General features: G+C 33.4%; 1 protein-coding gene across 1 annotated transcript in view; it reads left to right on the top strand.

Moving 5' to 3' along the window:
• Positions 1 to 23,177, top strand: part of KYNU (kynureninase) — a 110,553-nt gene that overhangs the window by 82,602 nt on the left and 4,774 nt on the right. Inside the window, exons 11-12 of the mRNA XM_081261688.1 lie at positions 17,905 to 17,957; positions 20,547 to 20,632. Of these exons, the coding sequence (XP_081117814.1) occupies positions 17,905 to 17,957; positions 20,547 to 20,632 (139 nt within the window). The remainder of the gene's footprint in view (positions 1 to 17,904; positions 17,958 to 20,546; positions 20,633 to 23,177) is intronic.

A 23,177-nucleotide genomic window follows, 5' to 3' on the forward strand; every position in this document is an offset into this window, starting at 1 on the left:
AGAAAAAGTTGGCTACGATCTACAAATTGTGGGGTCAGGCTCCAAATTCCTTAATAGGACACCCATAGCCCAAGAGTTAACAACAAGAATAAACAAATGGGACTTACTTAAACTAAAAAGTTTTTTCTCAGCAAGAGAAACAATAAAAGAGGTAAATAGAGAGCCTACATCCTGGGAACAAATCTTTACCCCCCACACCTCCGATAGAGCCCTAATATCCAGAATGTTCAAAGAACTCAAAAAATTAAACAATAAGATAACAAATAACCCAATTAACAAATGGGCCAAGGACCTCAACAGACACTTCTCAGAGGAGGACATACAATCAATCAACAAGTACATGAAAAAATGCTCACCATCTCTAGCAATCAGAGAAATGCAAATCAAAACCACCCTAAGATACCATCTCACTCCAGTAAGATTGGCAGCTATTATGAAGTCAAACAACAACAAGTGTTGGCGGGGATGTGGGGAAAAGGGTACACTTGTACACTGCTGGTGGGACTGCAAAATGGTGAGGCCAATTTGGAAAGCAGTATGGAGATTCCTGGGAAAGCTGGGAATGGAACCACCATTTGACCCAGCTATCGCACTTCTCGGACTATTCCCTGAGGACCTTAAAAGAGCGCACTATAGGGATACGGCTGCATCAATGATTATAGTAAAACTTTCTTGATGGAATTAAAAAGAGGTTATTGTTTATGATTTTTAAATCTTACTGGCCTTTTGGAGAGAGATCATTTAAATAGTCAAAGAGTGAGATAAATGACAGAAAACACAAAATTAGAATATGTGTCCTAAGGCAACCTCTAATTAATGGCTTGGAGAATTCTTAGACTAACTTTTCCATAGTAGATGTGGAGGCAAAATGACTAATTCAGAGGTTCTTGGGAAAAGCTTGAGCAAGGAGGTAGGAAACTAAAGACATGAATCCTCTGTAAAATAGAACACAGTGTTAACTAAGTGAATAAATTCACTCTCTGTTACTTTGAAAGCTGAAAATGTTGCCTATAAGAGAGATTCACTTCATAAATTTATAAATTTAAGAAGATATAAAAAGAAGAAATAATTATTTAAATGGCATTTCTTAAAGGGATATGTCAAGTGATCTTTTCCTCTTTATCTCTTTACTAGAATTGTTATGGAATCTGAGTTATTGACTTAACATTTTAAATTTTGCCTCATTATCATAAAATTGCCCTTTATCCCTATTCTATAATATTTTAGAAATTATACATGATGGTAAAATCAGGATTTTAAGCTCTCACTTATTTCTAGAGCCACACTCATGCATTACATCCGTCCTCTGTCTTGGTCTTCAAATTGTCCCTCCAAGGGGTCCAGAAATGGGCAACTTACTTAAAGAACACTCATCTGTGGCATCATAACACATAACCTAAACTTATTTTCATTCAGAAACTGTTGAATGAAAATAGTTAGGAAAGGATTTCTTGTTTTCTTAGCTTGACAGTTTCAACTATGTAGAATTATCCAAATAATTTTCCTGTATGGTGAGTTTAGGCTGCGATCATAAAAATAACTTATTTGTTTGGAAGTGTGATCACAGTTTAAAATAAATTCAGTAAATAGTCTATTTTTTGTTTGTTTTTTGCTACCCAGGAGATTAAATAATCCTAGTTCTTAAATTAAGCCAAAATACTAATTATCTGTATTAAAAAATACATTAAGTCCACTCCTGTTCACAAATCACTACTCTCAGATAATAATGACATAATCATTAATTCAGGAACACTGAAATCCTTTAAAACCTCAAAATTTATTTTCTGTTCTAAAATTGCAGTCTGGTGTCTCCGAAGATATATGGGGGTCAATGATCTTTTCAGACATTAAAAGTAAAATTTATCAAAGAGCTTCAGCTTTTGTTTTAATTCAAGTTTTGTCCTGAAAGTGACCTTTGAAATCTACAGGGTTTTTTTTTAACTAACTTGCTAATTTTTAATACATTCTTATTTACAAAGTGCATGTATTCATCTGGTTCTTTATTAGTGCCAAATGAGCCAGGCTAGAGGTTTGTTGTCATGTCACATGTACCTTGTATGTAGGTGGCTCTTATGTGTGGACTCTTCACATACAGACCAGTGGGGATCCTGAGACATCAGAGACTGGGAAGGGTTAGCTTAACAGACCACAGGACACTTGGAATATATTGCTCGGGACAAACATCTAAACTATGGAATCCATTTTATCTTTGTTCACCTGCTTTTACTCTCCAAAGAAGATAATTTGGGTAGGAATTACCCTTTAATCCATCACTTTTATGATCAGCTCCTGTATAGGTAGCATGCTGTTGGTTCCCACATCATTTCCTATTCCCATCAGCTTTGGTCAGGGCTCAGAAGATTTGACATTGACCATGGCAATATATGCCTAAAAAAGTATGTGGAACTTTTTTAATATAAGGGACTATGATCCTAGTAAGACTTTATCTTAGGTAATATGATTGAAAAATTGATTATAAATTTAAACCTTCAATTCTAAATTTTTGCATGCAGGGATATTTTCATTAATATTTCTTTAACAATCCATAGTGATCAAGAATTTTCTCTTGAATTTTGTTAAATATATGCCTCTTTATTCTCAGCATAATAGACTAACCATTTTCCAGCATATGGAAGATTTTTACTTTGCACATTATTCTGAAGGGGGGGTGTGACTTGCAAAACTCTGACAAATTAAATATGCATTTCCATATGCTTCTGTGAAGACCAAATATATACATGAAAATTAGCTACATAGTTAAAATTCTTCATGAGATTTTAATCAGCATTGATAAACAAAATTCAAATCACATTGTCCCTTTTTTTTTGGGGGGTGGTACTGGGATTGAATCCAGGGGTACTATACCACAGAGGGTTCCCCCAGCTCTTTTATGTATTTATTTTTTATTTTGAGTCAGAGTCTTACTGAATTGTCCAGGCCTGTTCAAACCTGCAATCCTCCTGCCTCAGCCTCCTGAATAGCGGGGATCACAGCTGTACACCACTGTACCTAGCTTTGTATAGTTCTTTCTAAAGTCTGAGACTGAGACATCTTTCTCTTTTTGTACTTGGAACATCTGTATTTATTTCAAAGCATTATAAACCAATATTTTAAGATAAGACAATTCAAAAAGTATATTCAGAAAAATTTCAAAGGCTTTTTGTGTGTGTGTGTGTGTGTGTGCCAGAGATTGAACTACCCAGGGGTACTTAACTACTGAGTTACATCCCCAGACCTTTTTTATTTTGAGACTGGGTTTTACTAAGTTGCTTAGGACATCATTAAGTTACTAAGGCTGGCTTTGAACTTGCAATCCTCCTGCCTCAGCCTCCCAAGCAACTGGGATTACAGGCTTATGCCACCATGCCCAGCTAAATGCTTTTTTATTAGTAATGAAGTTATACCAAAAAATATTAATTTGGTTCTTATAAGAACAGCATATTATCCCAAGACTTCAGAAAACAATTTTCATTATCTGAATTTTTTTATTTTAGGAGGTGCATTTTTATGAGTATGCTTGTCATACTGTTAGCTCACTGGACATATTTGAACAGCTTTTCTGAAGAGTGGGATTTAAGAATACAATTGAGTATGAGCCCCCCCCCCACCCCCCGTGTATTTACAGATGGGTGAGCAAATGAGAGAAAGAAAACAAATTGAACTTAGTAAACATTCTTCAAACTACTTTCTAGAGTAGTGTTAAATCACACAGCTTAGAACAGAGCCCAGCAATTGTGAATAGACAATTTTTTTTTTTTAGAAAATAGAAATTGATAGAGATCTTCTCTCTGCAAGGATTGAGGTGATTCCACCTACTTCCTGTCATGCAATGTCAAGCCTTATATCAGATATGCCTATGACTGGCTACTGGTATCTAGGGATGAGTATACAACGTATCGGTTGAACCAACTTATTTTGTCAGTTTGAAAGATTTTGTTGTTGTTGTTTATTTGTTTTCCTTAGGACCTCTGAATCTGTATTTATCACCTAGCCATGCTTTTACTTTCCTCTCCAAGGTGCTAATTTACAACTTCCTAGCTTTAAATTCTTCTTGCTCTTGTTCTCACATTTTTCTATTGTGATTTTCCATCTTGTTTTAGTTCTAACCTAATGCCCTCTTGTCCTTATTCATTTGGACTAGCATTACCTTCTTTATATGTGTTTGAACTGCTGTTATTTCTAAACTCCAATATCTACTGAACTGTAGCAAGTGTGTCTCTGTTTTCCCAACCTTTCTACTCACTGCAAAAGGTAGATTAACAACATTAATGCCCTGCCATGAGGTCATGGCTGAAGAACTTTACCAGGGAATTTATGTAGCTATGCAACCAAGCCCAAACCCTACCATATTGAATGCTTGCCAGAAGCAGACTTCCATTATACTCAAACCCACATTTGTGTACATTTGATTATACAAATTGGATTGATTATCGATCACTTTGGCTAATAATAGAAAACAGAATTTGGATCAACCAAAAAGAAAGAGCAAATAAGTCTAAAATGTTTTTCATGAAAGTAGTTGACATTTTCAATATATGATGCCTAAGAATTCTGAGTTTTATTTCTTGAAATCACAGCTTCATAATGCCCCTGTGCAACATTTATACTCATTAAAGAGATATTTATTGAGCATCTACTATAACACTCCAGGAATTTTTTTAAAGGTATTTGGAATATACCAAAAAAAAAAAACCCACAAAATAGAGTCACTAACATGATGTCTGGAAAATCAGTAAGTCTTATAGATGATTTTTAAAGTATAAGAGGGAAAGGAGGTATCAGAACATACTACGTGGCATGCTTATCAATGTGCAATATTAAAAAGGCATTCATGAACGATCATATTGAGAAAGTAAGAATCAGATGAAAAGGTGAAGAAAAGAAAAAGAGGGTGAAGCATTCACCTGTGGAAAGAATTTTAGGCAGAAGAAGCATTTTATCAAAGATTCTAAGATAAGTGTACATCTTGGGTGCTTGAAGAAAAGCACATCCACAAGCTGCAATAGATTGAAGGAGCTGGAGACAGATGGACAAGAGATAAAAGCAGGCAAATGATGCAAGCCCTTGGTTGGAAATACAGAGAATTGGATCCATTGCCTATGTTGACAGAAGAGTGACCCTGACATAAAAACTTTTAAAATGATCACACCAGGGGATCTGTTGGGAATAAACTGTAAGAGGGTTAGGAGTGGACTTTGGAAGACCAGCCAAAGCACTATTGTGGAAAACAGGCTAGAGATGAGTTCAAAGCAGAGGGGTAGCAGAGGAGGTGAAGAGAAGTGGTAGGACTCTGAATCTATTCTGAGATACATAGCAATCTTTGCAGAGTTCAAAAATAGAAACATGATGAAGTTTTATTTATGTAAGATGATTACATTCTGGAGAGCTGTACAATATTGTGCCTGTAGTTTTACACAGTGTTGTACACTTACATTTGTCAGGAGGATAGGGTTACATGTTCTTACCATGATTTTTTAAAAGTAAATAAAATATTAAAATGGAAAAACAAGAATAGGAATAGGAATGTCAGTTAACTGATGGGTCTTGGCAATAATACAAAAGGGAAATGCTCACATCTAAAATGCAGTAATGGCATATGGGATGGAGAAAGCGTTACAGTTGACAGTTATTAGGAAATTGAATGAAAAGGGCATGGAGAAAAATTTGGATAGAGGGACAAGAATGGGAGAATAAAAATGAATTTGATGTTTGTGCAAAAGAATACTAAGTCATTAGTCCTATATCAGATACTTATTTATAACTATAAAATGTTTTTCTTAAGCATCTACTATGGGCAGAACAGTAGGCAAGAAATCATTGAAGACAAATGAACCCTCTCATTCTGGAACTTACCATTCAGTGTGTGCATTACAAGGCAAGAGAAAAAGTGGTTAATTTTGCCAGCATGGCATTTATGCTGACTGGAGACATACTGCTAACTCAGTGAGACTCAAGGGGAACAGGGAAGAGTGGGGGACTAAGACAAGGTGGTTTCACATGCATCTTAAGCATGGGAAGAACTTTAAGGTTCTTATGTTCCAAGAAGGGAATTTTAATTTTATCTTAAGGACAAAGGGGAGCCACTCTTTGTATGGAAAAAAAGAAAAGATTACAAATTCAGCCCTCTTCATCTTCCAGTCTTTCTTTGCTTATGGAAAAAAAATAGATCATTTCTGAAAGGATCTTTTTTAACTTTTAAACTTTGTGATTCTCAGGTGTTAAAAGTGAAGCATCAGGTTAAGGTAAACTAGTGCTTGTGATAACCAAGATTAAAACCAACATGGTTGGAATCCGTGAGCCACTGGCCATATCTGTGACGACTCTCTCCATTCTCCCTTTACTTTCCTAAAGTGTGTTCAGAAAACTTTATCCCAAACTCTGACATACTCAGCTTTTTGCTTTACTCATGTACAGAAAGGTACTTTTTATATATTTCTGTTTTTTATTAATGTGGTTGTGCTTTGTTATTTTGCTGCATAATAATTATACATATTGAAGTGATGCAGTGTGATTGATTCATGTATTCAATGTGTTAAGATGAAGTTAGTGTTATTAGCATATTTCTCACTTTAATCTCCTATTGTTTGTGGTGAAGCATTCCAAAATCTTCTTTTCTGACTATTTTGAAGAATACAATACTTGTATTTTTTTTTTTTTAATCAATGTCTTACCATGCTTTCCAGACTGGTCTGGAACTCCTGCACTCAAGTGATCTTCCTGCTTCAGCTCCTGTGTGTTGCGACTACAGGTGTACCACTCTGCCTGGCTATAATGCATTCCTTTCTGTTTCTTTTTCATTTTTCTTTCCTTTGTTCTTTTTAAGATATGCATGACAGTATAATGTATTTTGAAATATTATACATCTATGAAGTATAACTTATTCAAATTAGGATCCTATTCTTCTGGCTACAATGCATTTCTACTTGACTATAGTAACACTGTGTATTGTAAAACACCAGAATTTTTCTTCCAATCTAACTAGTAGAGTACTCATCATACACACTCCATTTATTCCCCTTATTCCTTTCTTTTCTGAGCCTATACTATTCTCTCTTCTATGAGCTCAACTTTTCTAACATCTACACATGTATGAGATCATGCTGTATTTGTGTTTCTGTACCTGGCTTATTCCATTTTACTAATGTCCTCCTGTTTCATCTGTTACCACAAATGACAAAATTTCATTTTTTATGGTCAAATAATATCTCATTGTGTATATTTTCTTTATTCATGGACACTTTTTTATCATGGGACATTTCAGCCAATTGCATACCTGAGCTATTGTGAATAGCATTATAATAAACATAGGAGTGCAGATATCTCTTTGCATGTAAATATTTTTAAAATCAACCTGCCAATGTTTTTACCATGAAAATTAAGAATGTAGCTGGGCTCAATGATGAACATCTGTGATCCTAAGGACTAGGAGGCTGAGACAGGAGGATTGCAAGTTCAAGGCCACCCTCAGCAACTTAGTGAGACCCTGTCTCAAAAATAAAACAAAACAAAACAAATGGGTTGGGGATGTGGCTCAGTGATAAAGCATCCCTGGGTTAAAAAATAAGAAGAAGAATATTTTTTAAAAATATTTGAATTAGTAAATTTCTGATTATTCTTGGAAGAAAACAACCTTTTTTGAACTTTTGACTCCATGAAACATGATGATTTGAGGTTAGCTATAGAAGATGCTAGAATGACAGACATTCTAACTTATCCTTAAATGCTTATACAGATTTTGTTTATATTAAGGTTAAACAATTATGCTGTACCCCACATGTTCCATGATTTTGTAGTGCTATAATAATTTGTCTGATTCAACACATTTAAAAAGCTGTGAAAGTAGTAAAATTATTCTATTTACTTTTAAGTTGTGATCTTGAGACAGAGAGAGAAGAGATCAGAAAAAGAAAGACTCCTTGGGCTGGGGATGTGGCTCAAGCGGTAGCGCGCTAGCCTGGCATGCGTGCGGCCCGGGTTCGATCCTCAGCACCACATACCAACAAAGATGTTGTGTCCGCCGAGAAATAAAAAAAAAATAAATATTAAAAATTCTCTCTCTCTCTCTCTCTCTCTCTCTCTCTCTCTCTCTCTCTCTCTCTCCCTCCTCTCTCACTCTCTCTTTAAAAAAAAAAAAAAAAAAGAAAGAAAGAAAGACTCCTGGTCATGCTCACATTCTTAAACACAGAAATTATTAAGTGTGTGGTCATAAAATGTCAAGTTAAGAGACATCATGAAATTAGCCTTGCTTGAATATGTTCTTAAACAATATCTGGTTTTATCACATTTTGAGTTTTGCCCCAATGATGAACTAGATGTTTATTCTAATACAAGTAACAAAAACTAGGATGTTGTTTAGTTTTTTTGAGGTTTGGGGTGAGCAAAGGTGAGGGGTTTAAAAGATAATTTAATTCAGTGCATAAAAGATTTAAAACTCATGCTGAAAGTTGGGCCATTAAAGAAAGGTTTGTTGAGGAGATCAAGATTGGCTGTTTCATTTTGTAACTGAATCTGGTGATACCTCAAAAATGCCTTTATAACAAGTCATACTGTTGATTTAACATTTATTTGCAACTCCTTTTATGTAATTTATGATGTTCAAAGAACACAAAGAATATCATGATCTTTATGTTTTATTTACTGGCTTTCTTCCAGCACCTCACTTCTCCCAAAATTCTGTTAATTATCCCCATTAGAAGTAAATTAAATTCCTGCTTGGTTTTCAATCTTTGGTAAAAAAAAAAAAAAAAAAGATTTGAATTTCTTTTCCAAGTTCAATGAGATTATATCTTAATTATTATTGTTTATTTTTAATTTTTAGGAATGATTTAAGCTTGTTATGATAATAGCTACTTAAAACTAATGTTTTCTCATTCTACATTGTTAGGTTATAACATTGAGTTTTTCTTGCTGCTGTTGTGAAAACCATGCTAAGGTTTCACTTAGATTACATTTCTATTTTGTTCTGATTTTGCTTTCTCTACATTCCAAGTAGTGGGCTCATAATGCATTGAATGTTTTCTTAGGTTCTAAATGTGGTACCTTTCCAGTGAATGTATCTTGAAATAGTTATATGTATTTGTTTTGTTTTTTGAAAGATTTTAAACAGTCCTCATTTCCTTTAGTAGGCTTGAAGGTATAACCTAGGGGTGACCATGCTTATTCAAGTTCACTAGATCACACATCTAGATTTACCCATTTTGAAGAAAGAGAACTGACTACAGAGATTCTGGAAGAACAAAGAAGGTCCAAAGAGCAGGTTTTATTTTAGGAGGGCACATTGTTCATACTAAAAAAAATGTGGGAGTTCTGCCATCTGTTATGTCACCAGTCTGGCATTCTCCCCCCTCAATATCCTAAGTGCAGTACTTAGGCTTTCCAGGGATGTTGTTTCCATGGAATTACTGGGGCATTGAAAAAGTCTGCCCTACATGACTTCGCATTTTATGTGAATATCCTGATGATTAGGGTCAATCTCTACAGTTGGGCTTCAACAATTAATAACTGAGAAATCTTAGGCTACTCATCAAGCCACTGGAGTCTCACTTCCTCATCTTTACAATGAGGAAAATAGTAGTATCTACTTCACAGGAGTATTTTAAAGATGGAGCAACTGCTTAGAGTAGTGTCTGACTTAGAACGAAAGCTCCGTTGATTTTGGTTTTTCTGCTCGCAAAATCTCTAAATAATTAAAAGAAGCTAATCCAGGGAAATAAAACTGCAGCCTGTTTTCCTGTTTTATAAGAGCTTGGTTAAATGTTTGGGGAATCATCAATCACCCAAGTTCGGGCTGTTTGATCTCTTCCATAGGAAGATAATTTGGGGGCCAGACTTGATCTCTTTCACATGTGGTTTTATTAAATTCTTTTTCCTAATTTTATTTAAATTAATAATATTTTATAAAACTTCCAGCTAGTTTACCATATATTATCATGACCACTTAAATTAAAAGTATCATATCATTGATGTTGTTCATGAAAATATGCTGAATCATCTGGAAAATATTGCACATCAAAGAAAACAGGCCAAGAACTGCATATCAAATAGGAGTTTCTGGGGGGAAAAAAAGCAAATTTTAATAAGATAAAAATGGCATCTTCTTGTTAGAGTACATGGTTTAAATGGTTGAATTTCTTTTTATCAAGTGAAAATGTATAGCAATTAATCTTAGGAAGTTGAAATTTTTCCAGAAGAAATAACATTTAGAATTTCATTAAGATTAAAAACTGGATACCACCAGTGATTAAAATAACAAGACAATTATTAACATTATATATCAGAATAAAGAGTCAAATAAAGGAAAAATCATCCTATAAAAGCCAGTGGACCACCAATGTCCTAGAACTTTATAGCAGATAGAATATGAAAATCCCTCTTCTTTTTTGAGTAATACATGGCAGAAAACTATGCAAGAATTCGCATGTATGATTGAAGGATTTTTTTTAAAAAAATATTTAATTGCTCTGACTTCTGAATTCAATGACATCATTGTCATATCAAGATATTAATATTTCAGTCTTGTTATAAAGAAAACTATTATTATCCTGATTTGCAGTGATATGATCCTATTTACTACTTATAAATAGCGAATTATTTTTGAAACAAATAATCTCTATAGAGAGCTATTATTTTTTTTTTTCTATTCCTCTTACTTCACTTCCCTCTTGAGGCAGAAAGATCTGGAGTTCAAAGCCAGCCTTGGCAACAGCGAGGCGTTAAGCAACTCAGTGAGACGCTGTCTCTAAATGAAACACAAAATAAGGCTGGGGATATGGCTCAGTGGTTGAGTGTCCCTGAGTTCAATCCCAAATACCCCCAAAATAAACTCAAATAAAATAACTCAGTATTCATATTGATGAAACCGAAACATCTTATCTTCCTGAGTTTCTGTGTTCATTTCTTTCAGGACTTTAAACTGCTGAGTCTGGTTGAATATGCCAGCAACTCTGTCTTCTTTAGGTATAGTTCAATATCCTACATCTAGCTTTGACTACATTACCTTTTTCTTCATTCTTTCTAACTCAAAGTGTCCCCCTTTACTCTGCTTTGTGGGTGTTGGGTCCAAGGTTTTGCTTTTAGTCAAGAGGATAGTTGTTCCACAAAGGCCCAAACACCAGGAGGCAGGGATGGGAGCTCCTTAGGAGTCTGCCCACCACACTTATGCTGAGTTAATGCCTGTTTAAATTGCCCACTACCCCCAGCCACACTCCCACCCAACAGACCTTTTTGTGGTAGGGGTAGCTGGCTTCTAGCCAGGGGTCCTATTAACTGTTCTAAGGAAGTAATTAAAGAAATATAGAAAAATATAATAATCCTCAGGAAAGAAGGGTGTTTTAGTTAAGAGCATAAACCATAAAAATATCACCCTTGTTAAAAAAATAAACCCTCCCTAATTTACCATTATTAACTATTTTGCTTTATTGGACTCTGCCATTTATGTCTTCTCCTCTACTTGGCTCCCAGAGATTGAGCATCTCCTCTTCAACCTCCTTACTGGCTTGTTCAGATACTTACTTTGAGACTTCGTTCAACTTCCTTCTGAAAATATTGTATCAACCACAGCTCCTAGCTTGGGGTGAGTGTTCCTGCTCATCACGGGTTGTGTTAGCTGTATCCCTTTGGAGGAGTCACACAACTTCTTTAATCCTTACTTTTCTGAACTCTAAAATTGTGGAAATGACATCTATTTTAAGTTGTGATGCCAAGATTAAGCTAGAATACATGAAAACTCTTGTGCCCATTTCCCAGAAAACCTTTGTTAGTTTTTGTTCTTTTTCCCTTAGCAGTTAGCTGCTCAAGAACATTGCTTAATCTTGCCTTTGGAAGAGGATTTCTTACGGGCATGAGAACCAATAACCTGATTGGCCAGACCATTCCTTAATGCTCTGTGGGATTATATAATTTCCTTCCTAGGGTAATAGATCCAAGTGCTGTGAGTGTCAGGAAAGGAGATGGACGACAAACAATTAACATCTTCAGTGGAGCTGGGCTAGGGTCGCCAGGTCTCCTCATGTCCTTTGCCATTGGAAAGAATAATATAATCTCTTTAGTGAATCAGGGCAAAAGAGAAATACCAACATCAAATTATGAGGTAAACAACTTTGAAATTCTTCCCTTCTACATAATCATATTGTATTTGTACGTTTAAAATGTAGTTCAAGTACTTTCACAGCTTTAGTAAATAAAGCCTAAAAAACGATGACTTGGCCTCAGTTGAGAAATAATTTCTGAGATTTTTCTCTAAGAATAACGCATCTCCCCCTTTGTGCAATCCCTTGTTTCTTTCATATTCCGGTTATGAACATGTCATCTTGTATTTTCAAAAACAAGCTATTATTTCCTCCTGTGATACAGTGTTGGAACACCAGGTCTTTGATGTTTCTGTTAGATACACCAGCAGCCATCATAACTCATGCTCTTGAATTTTTAATATGACTCCACAAACTGAAATGACAAATACCCAGTTCTTCAGTGAACACACAAATATGAAAGAAAAGTTTACTAAATAAGAGAAGATTGAAATCTCTCTTCCAATTTTTGTTTTGATCCCACTGAACATAAAAGGAAAAAAATCGTGTCGCTATGTTTTTTTCCCTGCTTTGTCTCAGTTACCATTTTTGCCTCAGATTAATAGAAAAAAAAAAAGAAATTGCCAAGAGGTAAATTTTGGATCTGTTTCCACAGAAAGCATTATGTATGCAGTCCTGTATTTTTGTTTTGTTTTGTTTTGTTTTGGATACGTGACTAGAAGAAATAATTCTCTTTAACAAATTTTTAAAAATTAAATTTTTTTTAAAATATGAAAAATTAGAATAATGCTAAATTCGTATTTTTCAATTTCCAAATTGCCTATTTCTTCATATCTGAAATACTTTTAACATCCTTTATTTTTTTTCTCCAGATCATTCAAAATCTGTTATTTGCCTATCAATCTAAACAACAATTAATTCTAGAATAGACCTTTTTTCTCAAAGCTCCATCTTTTGAAATATTTGTCAAGTTAACATTGAAAATAAAGCTTGCCCTGAAACTGAAAATGAAAATGGACATATATATAAAGTATTAAGTTAGTGGCTCTAATATTAAACTTTACAAAGTTATAAGATCATTTCAGTTAGAAGGAAAGAACAGTTCTTCACATCTGAGGCAAGATCTCCTCTACAGCCAAAATTCAATTCTCTTTTTCTCATAGAAGTATCTTTCAGTGTTAATATGTAAACTAGGGCTGGAAATGTGGCTCAAGCAGTAGCACGCTCGCCTGGCATGCCTGCCGCCCAGGTTCAATCCTCAGCACCACATACAAACAAAGATGTTGTGTCCGCCGAAAACTAAAAAAAAATAAATATTAAAAAATTCTCTCTCTCTCTCTCTCTCTCTCTCTCTCTCTCTCTTTCTCTTTCTTTAAAAAATATGTAAACTAGAAAACAATTTGGTTATTTCAATAGGATTATAAAGCTCTTTCTTCTATGTATACAGTATAAATTTATAATGTTCTATGTGAACATGGATATTATAAATTATTACCAGAAAGAATAAATAAATAAATCATTATCAGAAAAAACTCAGATACATTTTATTTCTGACTTTTAATTCTTATTTTCAAAATTAATATCCATTGTAATTATCTTCAACATCTCATATGAAGAATTTAATCATAATATTTTTCTCCTCCTTTATCCTAATGAGGAAGTTCAAGGAATTATATGAGCTTCTGTTCATATTATATTACACTTGAGAAAGTTCTGACTTCACTGCTAACTATTCAACAACAACAATAAAAAAAAAAACCCTGGATAATTCTGCTTTTACAGTTTGACTCTAAGAAGTTAAAAGCAATTTTTAAAAATTGTTGAATGTATTTCAATTAATTTTTCTTCAATACATACTGACTACATTTTTCATGGTTAGCATAATTGCCATTTATACAACATGTAGAAGTCTGCTTTGTCAGGAGTGTACATTTTTGCTTATTTGTTTTGTGGTGCTGATGTTCAAAGCAAGGACATTGCACATTCTAGGCAGCAGTCATCGGTTTGGGGAAGGTCACTTAACTACCAAAATTGCTTGCCCTTTCTCAGCTCTGTAAACTTGAACATGCTGCTCTGACTGTGTAGCAAAAGGAGGAGAGAGTGTCCTTCCTATTTTTCTAAAACATGTACAGATAGTGGCTAAGGTCTGGAGGGTTGCTCCCTGTCCATCTCCAGGCTGTCTCAGTTGTCCTAATTTGTGTTTCACCTGTCAACTGTTTGTCATATCACACCCCATCATCACTCTTACCCTTTCCTACAAATAAGTACTAAGAGGTAAGTCTCTGAGCTCCTGAGTTTACATTGTAGCTGAAGAAGAAAAAGACAAGCAAATAAAGCAACAATTATTCAGTATGAACAAATGATATAATATGTTCTATTCTACACCTTTCTTTGGATTTTGTGCCTTATAATTATTTCCTATCAGTATGCACAATTCTTACTCATTCACTTTTAACCTAAAATTGCATAGTATTTATTATACAAAATTACCACAGTTTATAAAAGCAGCCTCCTAGTGAAGAGAATGCAGTTTCCTTTCAGTCCTGGATTATCACTAAAAAGATGCAATGACTACTAACACATAATTCACCTCATACTTATGTAAGTACTTCTCCAGAGTAAATTCCCAAACATGAATTTTCCAGGTTAACTGTTATGTATTTATCCTTTTATGGCTTTATTCATTTGTTTCCTACAGGAAGGCATCCAATTATACTCTCATAATAATATGCGGGAATTTTCCTTTTCCTCATAGTCATACCAATGGAGCATATTAATCAAACTTCTGAAATTTTGTCAATCTTAGAGATGAACAATGTTGTCTCATTGTAGTTTTAGCTTGTATTCTTATCATTAGTAGGTTGATAATTTTTCTTTTATATTTTAAGAGTCATTTTTTTTCTATAAGTGATATATTCAGATCTTTGGCCTATATTTGGGTGCTATCATAAGGCAAATCTTAAGATATTTTTTTCATTTCTGTTTTTTAACTGATAAACAAAAGTGCAAAAATTGTACATATTAGTGGGGTACTACATGATGTTCTGATTCATGTATACTTCATGAATCAGGTTAAACATATATATCTTCTGAAATAGATATTACTTCTTTATGGATAGAATGTCCAACATCTTTTATTTAGCATTTTAAGGTATACAGTACACAGCCCATCTGAACTTTTTACTCCTGCCTCACGGTAACTGAGTATCTATTGATTAACATTTTTTTCATCTCTCCCTTCCCTGTACTCTCAGCCTCTAATAACCACCATTGTACTCTCAATCACTTTGAAATCAGTTTCTTATATTTCACAAATGAGTGAGATCATATGGTACTGTATTCAGCTTATTTTACTTGCATGATGTTCTCCAGGTCTATACACGTTGCAGAAAATGTCAAGATTTAATTCTTTCTTAAGGCTGAATACTATATCTAGGTGTTTTTTATACCTAGATTAGCTAATACATGGCAATATAAATTGAAAATGATTTTTTAAATAGACTGTTGCTTGACATTATTTTCTCCTTATTCATTGATCTATGGAAACAATACCTAGTTTCCCTTTAGAGCTGTTAGTACAAAGGACTGCATATTATTGGATTTGTTAACACAACACCACAATGTTTCCAATTAGAATTTTTACTATATACTAGCACCTTGTAGAAATATATCCCTCCATTGTTCTTATGGTTTTATGGAATTCTTACTATATATTTTGTTTTTTTTTTTTCCATATAATATTAGAATCCATTTCTCTATAGTTATAAGTAAAAAACAATAAACAAAAATCTGCTTTCATTTTTACTTGGATTATATTAAAGGTATACATTAATTTAAAGATAATTAACTTTTTTCTTAATGTTGAATGTTATTCAAGATTTTGTTTGTTTAAGATGTAAGTCTTAAACATTTCTTGGTAGTGACTTTAAATTCAATTTTTCATATTTATTTTATACCAAAATGCAACATTAAATTATCCTTTTGTTCATGGCAGGCACAAAATTACATAGTTTGAAAATGGTAATAATTTGCTTCCTCTTTTTATTTTTTGCATCTGTAAGTAAATTCTTCTTATTAACAAAAGTACCTTTGGTATTTCGTGGCTAATTTGACTTTAAGGTTTGAGATAGGTAGTTTCCATTATTATATTCTTTAATTTTTTAATTAAAAATTGTTCTGAAAGGGTGTAAATGTCTTTATAGGGTTTGTGGAGATAACCTTATGATTTTTCTCTAACACATATAATAAATTGCATAATAATAAATTTGCTAGTATAGAGCTACTCTTGTATGCCTGATATGAACTCCACTGTTCATAATGTATAATTATTTTAATGTGTTGTTAAAATCTGATTGCTAATATTTTATGTAAGATTTTATATTAATATTCTCAAGGTTAGCTTATATTTTTAAATATGTGCAATTCTAAAATGGTTTAATATTAACATTAATATGAGTATCACAAATATGCTAATTTTTTCTATAACACTATTTTGATTTGTATTTTGTTGTCTGTGCACTGAAATAATTTAAAAAGCATTGGAATTGGGCTGGGGTTGTAGCTCAGTGGTAGAGCACTTGCCTAGCATGTGTGAGGCACTGGGTTTGATTCTCAGCACCACATATAAGCAAATAAATAAAGGTCCATCAAAAACTAATAAAAATATTTTTTTAAAAAGCATTGGGATTGACTGAAAAGTGTAAGTAGAATTTCTCTGTGAGACCACCTAATTTTAGGAGTTTTAGATGTTTGTGATTTTCTCTGCTGCTTCTATTACACTTTGTTGATTTTGATTTTCTCTCACTTTAGAATTAAGTTGAATATTTAGTATCATCTTTTAAAAGTACTAATTTTATTTAGTTTTTTTAAATTAATATAATTTTTATGATATTCATCTTTTCCCTATTTTATGATTTTTCCCTCCATAAAATGTTTATACTTCATGCTTACAATTTCTTGCATTATCTTGATTAACTGACATCTCTCCCCCACCACAACTGAAGTTTGATCTATGTATCAACATAGTTGTTATTTGTTATTTGGAACAATCAGTTTTGACTTTTCTTAATTTACTCATTATTTGGTTTCAGTTTTTCTTGTTTAATAAATTTTTCAATTTTTTCACTGATTTATTTCAATTTCCTGAAATTGTTCTGAGATGTAATGTTATGAATTGTTCTTTATATACCATCTAGCAATACCAAAGTATTGATGTTCCTACATATTGTGTATTTTGTGTTTGGCTAATTAACCTCTTTTTTGGAACCAGGAATTGAACTCAGGGGGACTCAACCACTGAGCCACATCCCCAGCCCTATTTTGTATTTTACTTAGAGACAAGGACTCACTGAATTGCTTAGCACCTTGCCATTATTGAGGCTGGCTTTGAATTCACAGTCCTCCTATCTCAGCTGCAGGAGCCTCTGGGATTATAGGCATGCACTATCAGGCCTGGCCTTACCATTTTTATTAACAATATGAAAGTAACCAATTTCTTTAGAACTTCAGTTTTAGAATACCAATGAGTAAATAGTGCTTTGGAGCTACCATTTCTCTTTACAGATTGTGAAAATATTATATTAATGTTTTACCTTATTGTGATTTTAACTTTATTTGGAAGTTAACATACTCCTTAACATTTCAAGTCATTTTAATTTATTTTAAGTAAGAAAAAACTACATTAAATAGATGATTTGCCGTATAAAATTAAATTGATTTATCCTTACTTTTGACAACCTTGCCTTTTTCTATCATTTACCTTTTATCTGTTTAAATATTTCATAACTTAAAACATAAGTGATTTTAATATGCTGGCAGATTCCTAAATTAATAGCCATTTGTGTAGACCAAAACATCTAATGAGTACCTTATATTTTAGGTTAGTGGGATGGTTTGGTCATGAACTCAGCACCAGATTTAAAATGGATAACAGTAAGTATATTCAATTTTATTTCATAAGTCACTTTATTTTAACTTCATTTTAATTTTCATCTATGTGTATATCATATATAATATACATGCCCCATGGAAACTGCACTTTGAAAATGTCACTGAGATTTTTTAAAATAAGAAATGACATTTTCAGTATGTAAGAGTGTTTATAGATTTTAGCATAATTTTGAGCCTATTCATTTGTAGAGAGATAAAAGGAAATGAAATTTAACTTATGGCCCATGTGGCTTGATCAGATCCTCTCAATATGAAGTGCCCAAAACATCAGGCAGTGGGAACAAGAGGGAATTGGGTACTCAAGGTCAGACCCAGAGAGTCTTGGGTCTTTACTGTGTAATAGTTTTGTGATGCTGCAAATCACAGTATTCATCTTGTGTCCTTGCTGTTTTGTTCCACATACCTAATATGAATAATATCTATTTCAGGGTCTTGTTTAAGGGTAAGTCAAATTCAAAACTGTAAACCAAGTAGCATATAGCAGTACTTTTAAATATGATCATTTTTTACCCTGTTTTTCCAAATATTTTTTTATGGCTTTTGCCATGTACCAAAGAGTGATGTTAACCCCAGTGAATAAAAATAAAACTGTGCTATATATTTGTCTCAAAAGAGTGCCCTATTTTGTTTCCTAAGTGACCCTATTTTTAGTCATATAGAATACGGAAAGCATTGTAAGTGCTTTGAGAATTCATTGTAAACTAAATATTTCAGAGTGCTTCCAAACCTATATATATATTTGAATTTGCAACAATTAGGATACAAAGGATCCCAGAGGACAACTTTAATCAAATCATGAAAGCTTTTTATTTTTTTAATGTGGTTGTTGAATGATTAGCTCTGTTATGACTGTTACTTAAATTCTTTAATTCTTTGAGATGGGTTTTCTTATCAGTAAATAAAGAAATTTGATTAAGTAAGGAGAAACATTTTCTATCACAAAAGACATGATAGGAAAAATTTTAAGTTTTTTGTGTTATATTTGTCTCTGAGAAAATATTCAGCTCTGCATTGTGGAGCTAAAGCAACCATAGATATGCACAGATAAATGATTTTGATTATATTCATCAACTCTCCAATCTTGTGACAAAATAACTGAGAAGAGCAAGTTAAAGGAGAAAAGATTTATTTTGACTCAGTGTTTCAGAGCTTTTGGTCCATGGTTGGCTGGTTGCATGAATTTTGGGCCCATGGTGAGGCAGGATATGATGGTCAAATAGCAGGTAGAGCAAAGCTGCTCACCCGTGGTGATCTAGAAGCAGAGAAAGAGAGTGTGTCAGAGGTTAGGGACAAAATAAACTTCAAAGAAATATCCCTGGTGACCCACCTCTTCCAACTCAGCCCCACTCTTCCCAAAAGCATCATCAACTGAATCCTAGTCTTAAATACATGAGCCTTTGGCGTACATTACAGAATCAAACCATAGTAATGCCGATGTTCTAATAAAACTTTATTTTAAAAAATAGGTGGTAGATTGGATTTGACCTAGGGGTCACAGTTAAACTTGCCCCAGATTAGAAGAATTTTTAAAGACCTTTTATTTTTTAACATTTTCTTGGTCAAGCTTAGTTTTAGTTTAATTTCGTCCTAGCCATCTTAGCCCTGTTGTATTTAGCTTGCTACAATTTATTGTACTTAATCTAACTGGAATAATATTTGTTATCAATTAATATTTCCAATATTCCATACTTAGGCAATTTTTTTCCCCTTAGCTCTCCTCTTTTTCCTAAGTAAGCTACTTGACCTAATATCCTGAAGTTCAAAATAACCTTTGCAGTTTATTTTATTCATTTTTCTGCCTTTGGGTGACATTACAATTACACAGCATTCATATCTTGATATTCTTTTTCAATCATGCCTGTAATCCTAGCTACTTAGGAGGCTGAGGCAGGAGAACCTCAACTTCAGTGCCAGTCAGAGCAAACTTAGCGAAAGAGCTTGCTCCAAAAATATAAAGATAAAAAAGGCCAAGATATGGCTCAGAGGTAGAATGCCCCTGGTTTCAATCCCAAGAACTGAACAAAAGGAGAAGGAGGGGAGGGAGAGGAGGAGGAAAGATATTTTGCTCCATAATAGAAAATCAAAGCATGAGTTTAACAGGAATATTGGCTTGGAAGTTGGAAGACAGGCAGAGGACAGAGTCAGTAAAAACTTCCCAGAAGACGTTATTTTTGTTGTTTATTTGTTTTGTTTGTTTGTTTTTGAGGTGGGGTCTTGCCCTGTTACCCAGGCTGCCCTTGAACTTGGTATGCTTCTGCCTCAGCCTCCTCTGACTAACTGGAATTACAGGCATGCGCCACTGCGCTCATATTAATACACCACATTCATTTTGTGTATAAGGGCTGTATTGATTGGTAGTTTGCTCAGAAGGCAGGAAAAGGAGAGATGGGAATTGCCAGTGAAAAGAAAATATGCCAGTATTTTCACTCCATTGAGTTTCTCTTAAATATCTCAGGCATTCCCACTGGGTAATAAAAATATTTAAGTCCTAATATTTTATTGTTTCTTTCTTGTCTTGTTGACCCTCTTGAAAGCATATTCTTCAATAAAGACATGATATTAATTTTTCAGAGTTGCAGTTAATCCCTGGGGTCAGTGGATTCCGTATTTCCAATCCTCCCATTTTGTTGGTCTGTTCTTTGCATGCTAGTTTGGAGGTAAGAGATCTGCATGTCAGCCTTTCCTGTCTTTACTTTTTCTCCTTACCTGGTTGCCACAGGTTGTAGTACTTTCTCTGCTAATAAGAAAGATTATAAATGTACACTGTACATAAAGGAAAGAAAAAAGGCAGCATCTTCCTATTGGAACGGTGACTATATGGTGATTGTCACCTGTCATTTACATTTTCTGCCCCAGACTCAGTGCTTGGCACATTGTTGGAATGTAGTAAACACTAAATGGAATTCAGCTGGGGACACATATATTTTGGTACCACTTAAAATCTGTGTGGATTTGAATAAGTTATTTGACCTTCTCTCTATATATAAATAATTTAGAGTCCAGTGTTTAATTCTTCAGTAATTCACTCAAGCAACATGTATTTATTGAGAAAATATTTATGTGCCAGACACTATTGTGATTTCTGGGGATTCTGTTTCTTCTACTTCTGTGAGCCAGTGAACTGACAAAGTGCCCGGTGACAAAGCTATAAATGACTTACCTTCAGGTGAGGGGAGTTATTAATAATTAGAAAAATGAATTCTATTATATATAAATTATTATGATGCATAAAATTTAAAAAAATAAATTTTTGTTCTCTTCTATAAAATAATAATAATTAGAGTAAATCAAAGATTCTGTATGATTTCCTCATTAGACAGAGTTCTTGCTTTCCTGAGGCTTCTATGCCATTAAATAATCTCTACTATTGTGACTTAATATGGTCCTTTAAATTAATATTTTGGGGCTGGGGATGTGGCTCAAGCGGTAGCTCGCTCACCTGGCATGCGTGCGGCCCGGGTTCGATCCTCAGCACCACATACAAACAAAGATGTTGTGTCCACCGAAAACTGAAAAATAAATATTAAAAATTAAAATATATATATATATATAAAAAATAAATTAATTAATATTTTGTTTAAGTTTAGTTTCACCATAAATTAATATTTACATGATGAGTTAGGTGTTATATATATGCATATATACCCACACATGAAAATAGAAATATATATATATATAAACCAAACTGATTTTTTTGATATTATTTAGGAACAGATTCAATTTATTTGAGTAAATATAGATTGTTAATAATTTTATGCTATATGATTAACAATATTAATACACATATTAATTAAATTATATATTGTATATACAAATATTTGGGTAAAATATATTTTATGTAAATGTACATACCTATTCTAATAGAGGTTTTATATATATATAGCTATTCAAATAAGGCTTTTATTTTTTCTTCGGTGCCTCTTAAAATCATCAAGCTCATGATATTTTGGGAAATCAAATTGTGGAGAATACCAGAATCAAATGAGTGACTGAATAAAGACTTCCAAATCCCTTCTATGCCCTAAATTGTCAAATTTCATGAACACTCATGGCAGTTTCTCATTATGACCACTGGATGGCAATGTCAAGTTCCTTTGTTTTTATTCAAGTTCACCACTATGCAATGACAATTGCCTTATATTCATTTCATCACAACTTAGAAAGCACCTATTCAGGTTGACCACTTGATGGGGCATGAGCTGTTTTCACTTTGGGGCAGATTTTTTTTGATTGGATTACACACCCAGTTACAAGATTTTTCAGGCAGTGACACTTTTATATTTTTTAAGTAAATATCTTAGTAATTCATAATATTTGAGTTGCTTTATAATATCCATTTAGAAAAAATTGTTTCTCAAAGAAACAACATTTTAAAACAAAATGAAATTTCAGTTTACTTTGCAAGTTTGTATCAGGAAGATGAGTTACAATCTGAAAGACACCAAGACATATCATAGAAAGACTAGAAAATAACATGATTTTATCTGATTTTCTTTATCTTTACAAATAATTTTTCAGACAACTAGAAATTTTCTTTTATACACTGTCTTTTTCGTATGGCCTCTGCAGTAAGCTGGTCTTTACTCCAATAGTCACCCTTTGTTCTATGGAAAAAGAGACAATTCTTGTTTTTCTCTACCACTAGTTTCCTACCAAACTGCATTAATGGAACCTAGACAAAATTTTATTCTAAGACTCTGAAGACTGATTTTTTCCCTTTAATATATAAACTTAAACCTAACCAAAGGACCCTAAAAGCCATTAAAAGGGGAATATAGACATCCATGGAACTTGTCATCACTTAATTATTAACTCTCTAGAACCTCCTATCAAGGTCATTCACTTGTAAGACTATGTTCTGACCATAATTATCTTTAGTTAGTCAAGCTTTATGTTTGTGAAAGGATTGTTCAAAATCCTCGCCATTATAAATTGTAAAATGTTTAAATTACAAAGTAATAAATGTTCCACATTGTGTGCTTTCTACACATGTCTGAGCTTACCCTGTGAGTCAGTATTATTGAATTAAACATTGTGGTATTTACCTATCTTTTAAAAAGTTAATACATTGTAGGAGATAAATGGTTGAAGTTGAAGTTGAAGTAAGTGAAATATATGCATGACTTCAACTTTCTCCTTTGTTTCCACCTTCCTTTCAGAAAATACTATACATACTCAAATTTCAACTGAACGGAAAGATTC

This window comes from Spermophilus citellus (assembly GCF_964194105.1).
Source record: "Spermophilus citellus genome assembly, chromosome: 11".
In the NCBI taxonomy this organism is placed as follows: domain Eukaryota; kingdom Metazoa; phylum Chordata; class Mammalia; order Rodentia; family Sciuridae; genus Spermophilus; species Spermophilus citellus.